Genomic DNA, 6,968 nt, shown 5'->3' on the forward strand with positions numbered 1-6,968 from the left:
TTCACACCTTGTGCGAGTTTTCGATCCAATTCTCATTTTTGCAATCCTTAAATAACATGTTAAATGAGTTTGAATCTCATCCCAAAAGTTAGATAAAAAAATAAGAACATTCAAACACATTTATACATCCAACAGTCTGAGAACTTAAGCGATATATAACTTCAAACAACTTCAACAGATCTAACTTCATGTAACTAACATCTACATTGTATGAATGCTGATACGGTACCGTACCAGGTATGAGTACAGGATACATGATTTTTTGAAAGAAAAAAAAAAACTAAGTTACTTTAATATATGCAGTGAAACGTCTTTTATTATGTATAACATTTAAAAAAAAAAAAAAAAAAAAACATTTAACAAAAAAAAAATATAAAAGGAAAAGTCGTTCATAAAATTACTATAACACAAATCAAAACAAGATTAGAATATTCATAGAAAAAATAAAAATAAAACAGAATCAGAATAGAAGAATGATATATATAGTAGATTAGTAGGTGTTGGAGAAATGTTAATTATATAGTAAAAAATTGAGAAAAATATATACATCATAATAACAGGAAAATTATCAACATGATAAAAAAATCTTATAAAAAAACACCATGAAAAAAGAATTAGAAAACCTAATTTTATATAAATTTTGTAGTAAAAAACAAATATATATTTATTTATTGAACCGTGGATACATACATGTACTACTTCACAACATCCTCGTCTCATAGGAGCATCCCGCTTTGAAAACGAAAAATGAAATATTTGAAAAGGAAGCTCAAGTTACACACATTATTATCTAGTATCAACATAACTGAAGAGCTTTGGTAGGTAGTTAACTTCAAACAACAACTATATATTTTAGATTCATCCTTCTAGAAGAAAGCAAGCCTAAAAAATATGAAGTAGAAACATATTACAAAATATGACTTAATACAAAGCAATGAATAAAAAAAATTTGTTCCTTGCACTAAAGTTACTCAGTTTACAGTCTTGACATATATTTTCATTGGATAAATTTTGGTCTGATAAACACATAATGAATATACTTCCCACCATGTACAGGGAATGGAAACTGAAAACAATACCAATTCATCAGGAGCAAATTTCCTGCTAATGCGTTAACAGTAACCAATCAGGGATAAAAGAAATTCTAAGTCTGATTATCAATTACCTTGTACATAAAAAATCATATAGCCAAAACCCTCATCTGCTATTTATTCAAAAAGAATTTCTCTCTAGCTATCTATGGCACACATGACCTATGATACAAATTTTCTGTTCTCCCACGCATACAACCAAATGCGGAGTATCCATGTTTTTGCTCCTTATCCACAAGAAATGTTTAGATGAGGCCTGTGTAAGGATTGTACGATTGAACAGGCATACCTGAGCCATAGGGGTGAACTGTGGCTCCATATTGAGGATTTCCAAAAGGATTTGCAGATTGTTGTTGAGGGGCCATCGTCATCATTTGCTGCTGCTGCTGCTGATACATGAAAGCCTGTTGCTGGTTTGACATAGCTGCCATTTGAACAGAATGTGGAGCAGCCATTGTATTAGAGGCAAAAAATGGATCGTGCATTGTCGGTTGCATCATGCCTCCAGCAGGTGCTTGCTCCCATGGATTATAGCTAGCATTTTGGTTATTTCTTCTCAGTGCATCATCATATAGGCTGTCTAATGTAAGCATGTCCAAACCTCCAGCCTGAATACCAAATGAGTCATTTCACTTATTAACAGAAACATCAAGTATACATGCAAGCAAGGGTAATGATTGTGATTCGTTTAGATGCATACACAAATTAAGGGAAAAATTCCACAAATTATATGTGCTGATAAAACATTAAATGTAGTTTACTACTCCCTCAATCCCTATTTATAAGGATCATTTAAGGAAAAAACTTGTCTCTGAATATAAGCACTCTTTCGGATTACTGGATGCATTTATTGCTTTTTTTCAAAGAGTATATCCCTAATTAACACTACTAACCTGTCTTGGAAGATGAAAAATCAATATTGAATAGTACATTTATAAACTAAGGGCAATTTATTAATAGTTATACACGATATACATATTAAATACACAATCAATTTTTCTTGATATACTAGTATGTGAAAATTGGCAAGGGCCTTATAAAAAGATACCAAGGGGGCATCGAAGAAGAAAGCATACCAATTTGCTAGCTGCTGCAGCACTCTCATTTGAGCTAGGAGCTGTAACAAGAGCCAATTCCCACCCAGCGGTTCCATTTGCATGATTTGAAACAGCCGAAGGTTGTTGATCAGCTGAAACCATCATTTAAAAGAGATTGTATGAGTTGAGGCCAAGACATGATATCTAATTTCAATATCAAACTGAGCATTCTAATCTTAACTCTTAAGTTTGTAACTACCAGCAAAATGCAGAAAATAGAAAATGATGCTGGAATATAGTTCATTTTATACGGATTATACGGATTAGTCCTACTTGCTCCATTCCAAATTAGCAGTTGTTTAAGATTGCTATGCAAATATTAAGAAAAGTAATAATAAATTTGCTAATGGACATGGTAGTTTTACTAAATTAACCCTATTCGTTAATAAATGCATGCTTGATGATGTCGTTGGTTCATGAAAAGTTGTAATAATAACCACGTCTCATATGATTAATGTAGTGAGGGAAAAATTGGGAAGAAATTAATGATGACAAAGTGACATTTAGTTTGGAATTTTTTACTTTTGCTAAAATGACTATTAATTTGGATCAAAGGAGTAACAATGTGAAACATCGCTCTTCTTGAAAAGAAAAGAAATTCAGTTGCTCCAACAATCCAATTACTATTGTTAATTATTTTTGAATGTGCAGATTAACTGGCTTTTATTCAATGTCTTAACAAAATAGAGGCAAAAGGCCAAAAAATTACCGGGAACGATGGCTAAAGCCAAGGCATTCTTCTCTTCCAACTCTGCAGCAGCTGGAACAGGATCTTCCATATTCTAGTAGGCAAAACAAAATGGAGAGAAGCTTTTTAGTGCAGGCAAAGCAACTAAGGTATATGCAAAGCAACCAACGGTAATTAATACAGGGCAACAAAAAAAAAAAAACACAGTAATTACCAAAAGATCAGGTGGTGGTTGTACTGGTGGTGTTTCCACTTTCACAGGTTCAGACGGTGGAGGGGGTGAGGGTGCACGTTCCTCCTTCACTTCAGGTTCCTTATTGTATTCAATAGCCAAAACTTCTTTTGGAGCAGCAATTTTGTTGTCAACGGCCTGTTTTAGATTAAAATAAAATGGAAGCACCGGTTAGTAAATATTTTTAAAGCATATCAAATAGTGACTTCATCAAGATATAGAAGAAACATTTTGAAGTTATATGATTGCAATAACACATCAAGTCCTGAAACAACTGGAGAGGAGAAACAGTACGTGGACGACAACTATGAGCGGCTAAAATACTAATATTGTCTCCCCAAATACTAATGTTACCGTGTAATCCACTAGATGTTTATTAAATACAAACTTGCACTTCGTACATAAAGCCACAAAGATTACTGAACAAAACAGGTATTGATGTTTGTACATATACCTGATCCTTTCGAACTATTGCTCCCTGGGGAGCATCTTTGACATAGTCTTCCATGGCTTGCATAAACGATGACGGGGGCTTCAATATCAAAAATCAGTTCATTTAGCATTGTATTATATTTCATAAAATAATGGAAAAGCATTGGCAAAAGCAAGCATGATATAAGATCTAACCAACCTGCTCAACTTTGATGAACTTCTCTCCACGTCCAATATCTAGATTACGGCATATTTCATAAAACTCTGATAGTCTCTCAGCCTGGACCCAAATAAAGCACCATAGAACATAAATTTCAGGAATACGTGAATTTAATAAAAGAAAACGAAAATTTTGTCATAAGACATACCTGCAGCCCAACCCTTCTGTATATATCAAGAGCTTTCAGAGCATCTTCCCGTTGCATCTCAAAAAACTGTCACAAATACACAATAGTCTCATAAATACATGGGAGGTTACATTAAGCTTCAAATTCATGAAGATGACATACCTTATCAACCATATTAACAGTTCCATCACTAATAGCTTGATAAATTTTAATGCTCTCCGAAGCAACCTAATTGCAATATAAGGTATGTTCAGAAAGGTGATGAAAGCAAAAACAAACACAAAATTAAGTATGGTTAAATAAGTGACCTACCAATTGGAGTGCTAACTGAATCACAAAATTATTTACAGCTGCTCCTTGTGGCTGCAGCATACAAAGGTTAAAAACAATTGGTACGATATTAATGCTGCTGGCATTATAAATTTTGTTCATTTAATTCAAACCAGTTGGATCAAAAGCTCACCTGGCAACCAATAACTCGATAGAGAAGCTGTTGTAAAGCTGGCAACTGCTCTAGCAATTCTGCAGTATCCAAATCTTTGGTCCTCTGTGACAAAGTTCATAATTGGTAAATTTTCCTTATTCAAAGAACATGTATGATGTATGTGATGTGACGGCTACTAGTATTATATTACTATCGAATAACATTCAGATAATTCAGCTGCTTGAGAAAAATTCAAATTCTGAAACATTAAGTTTATAATCTTACAGGACGATCAGCCTCAATGTCATACTTCAACACGCGAAAACATTCCAGCCTTTCCTCTAAAAATAATGCATAACTGCGGACCCATGCAGAATAATCCCATGCTGAGCAACAAAACACGAATGAAAATACAACGTCAATACAGATGATAATTAAATTTATAACAAGATCAATGATGGGGATCAAGACAAGCACCATTTGGACTCGAGTCATCTTTAAAATGAGCCATGTTGAGCATATGACTTCTACTTCTCCCATAATTAATGAGTTCTTCATGAAATGTGGGATCAACCTCCCTCAGAGCACGGTGGATGACAATCAAAGTTTTCAAAGCAACCTATAGATAAAACCACTTGTCAATAAACCAAATAGAACGGCACAAACACATTCACAAGCACATGCTCAGTGGTGAATTACATGAGCACTACAGAAATCGCAGAGGTAACTGAAAAATTAGAAGATAACGGCAGAAGTTGCGATATAAACATTGCAGTACATATGCTCCTTGGTATTTAAACAAGGTTAAACATGCAAAACAATAGCATGGTGATAAATAAACGGATAAAAGGAAGTCATAAAAACATGCATCAGCAGATTTTTGTTTAAAATGTTATCTAGATATTCATTTATGCCCCACTTTTATTTGACTTTAAGGTAACACTGACGATCAAGCCACGGTCTTCATTGGGGAGGACATTGGCATAACTCATGATAATGACATAAAAAATATAATGTTTCATCAAACTTGGCAAGAAAGAATATAGGCAAACATAAATACTTGATAAAAACTAGATCACACATTCCCAGTCATTTAGTGAATACATTGGACGGTTTTTATTCCATATAAAAAAGGATAAGATGTAAATCACAGTGCACGTACAGCCCAGTTATGTGTCTTCGATAATCGCCTGGCGAGAGCATGGATGCAATAGGCAACGTCAGCCCTAGGTCTTGTAGCTGAGATCGCTGAAAATATAGCTGCAAAAGAGAACACATAAATACTTGGAGTTAGAACCCTAACGTATCCAACAATTCCCTCGTATACAATCTATAAATATGCAACAAATAGTATAAACATAAATTAAATTAAATAATATACAGATCACAACAATTACTTCATGTACAAACAATCATAATAAACGCGATGTCCTTGGTTCAGAACATTTGACAAACAAATCGATGACGTAGGGCGCGAATCAGCGCATAACTCCAAAGAAGGAATCAAACATTTGGATATTCATCCAAAAAACACAATCATAAAGAGACGGAAATAACACAAACCTCGAATGTGTTTTTCCTTAGCCGGGCGTTCAACATGATTCGTTGCTCGAACGATAGCAATGTCCAACTCCTACAAAACGGTAAACCAAGTTGATAAGAACAAACACAAAAATACATGATCCAATTCAACCAACAAAATTTATCTGCAAATGATTGAATTCTACCTTGTAACCACTGTTGACCTTGGCCAATGAGACGGTAGTGGTGTCCTTAAGAGCTCCAAGTGCTTTCCTCAAACTGTTCTGCGTTCCACCTGACATATTCTTCCTTTCACAATTCCAAAATCCTGAAAAACATCATCAAAAAATTAAAAAAAATAATAATAATAATTAGTCATTGACAAATAGAAGAATTTGATAAATCTTAAAATTGAAGTTGATAATAAGGTTTAGTTAATCAGTGTTATCAGATCCAACTAAAAAAAACAATAATCACCGACAATAAAATAAAATAATGAGCAACAAGGTATGAATAAAATCATCAAGAAACATAGTTGAATAATAATAATAAGTGAACAAAATTATTTTATCTTAAAGCAAGAAGAACTAAGACATAAACAAGAAGAACAAGAAAAATAGAGGTATATGATTTTGATTGAAAAAGAAGAGAAAGTAACGCATTGTTGAGAAGAAAAAGTGAGCTCACAGAAATTTGTTGAAGCAAGAAGAAAAGGAGTGGATTGTTGAGAAAATCAAAATCACGATCTATAAGGGTGGAGCTAGATTTTTGTATTATAAGCTATAAAAGCTGAAAATGTTTATAGAAGAGAGAGAGAGAGAGAGAATCGCGTTTGTTTTTGTGTCTGCGACGAGAGAGAGAGAGAGAAATAAAAGTCTCAACTCGACAGACAATATGAGCTGCTTGCTTCGTTTGGTTGGTCGTCGGCGTCTATGACGTTATTTTTTACTTTTTTTTTTGAGTCAAGATTAAATTCTATCGCTCTACTTTTCTCTCACCTCAATTTTTTTTTCTAGCAATTTGGTGACTAGAATTCACACAATTAAATATGGAGAATTGGGGTGTTCGGGTTCGAATTCCGACCCCTATATAAATTATGCAATGTCCCTACCAACTGAACTAAGCTCACGGGAACT

At 33.9% G+C, this 6,968-nt stretch overlaps 1 protein-coding gene across 1 annotated transcript; it reads right to left on the reverse strand.

Moving 5' to 3' along the window:
* Positions 1-935: 935 nt before the first annotated feature.
* LOC11438799 (putative clathrin assembly protein At5g35200) lies at positions 936-6,736 on the reverse strand. Its single transcript, XM_003609364.4, has 16 exons — positions 6,520-6,736; positions 6,039-6,160; positions 5,875-5,944; positions 5,474-5,571; positions 4,789-4,930; positions 4,597-4,697; positions 4,351-4,434; positions 4,200-4,250; positions 4,050-4,115; positions 3,909-3,974; positions 3,740-3,820; positions 3,563-3,640; positions 3,091-3,246; positions 2,898-2,970; positions 2,168-2,280; positions 936-1,699 (listed from the first exon to the last, which is right to left on the reverse strand). Exons 2-16 carry the CDS (start codon positions 6,132-6,134, stop codon positions 1,337-1,339), a joined length of 1,638 nt encoding a protein of 545 aa, XP_003609412.1. The 5' UTR covers positions 6,135-6,160; positions 6,520-6,736; the 3' UTR covers positions 936-1,336.
* Between the last annotated feature and the right edge of the window lie 232 nt (positions 6,737-6,968).

Source organism: Medicago truncatula, chromosome 4 (assembly GCF_003473485.1).
Source record: "Medicago truncatula cultivar Jemalong A17 chromosome 4, MtrunA17r5.0-ANR, whole genome shotgun sequence".
In the NCBI taxonomy this organism is placed as follows: domain Eukaryota; kingdom Viridiplantae; phylum Streptophyta; class Magnoliopsida; order Fabales; family Fabaceae; genus Medicago; species Medicago truncatula.

Bases quoted from the DNA above. Each gene is read 5' to 3' on its own strand.
- LOC11438799 (XM_003609364.4), bottom strand. From the start codon at position 6,134: ATGTCAGGTGGAACGCAGAACAGTTTGAGGAAAGCACTTGGAGCTCTT. The intron at 4,931-5,473 runs GTACGTGCACTG...TTTTATCTATAG, and splicing joins CGAAGACACATAACTGGGCT to GTTGCTTTGAAAACTTTGAT. The intron at 4,698-4,788 runs GTGCTTGTCTTG...TTTGTTGCTCAG, and splicing joins AGATGACTCGAGTCCAAATG to CATGGGATTATTCTGCATGG.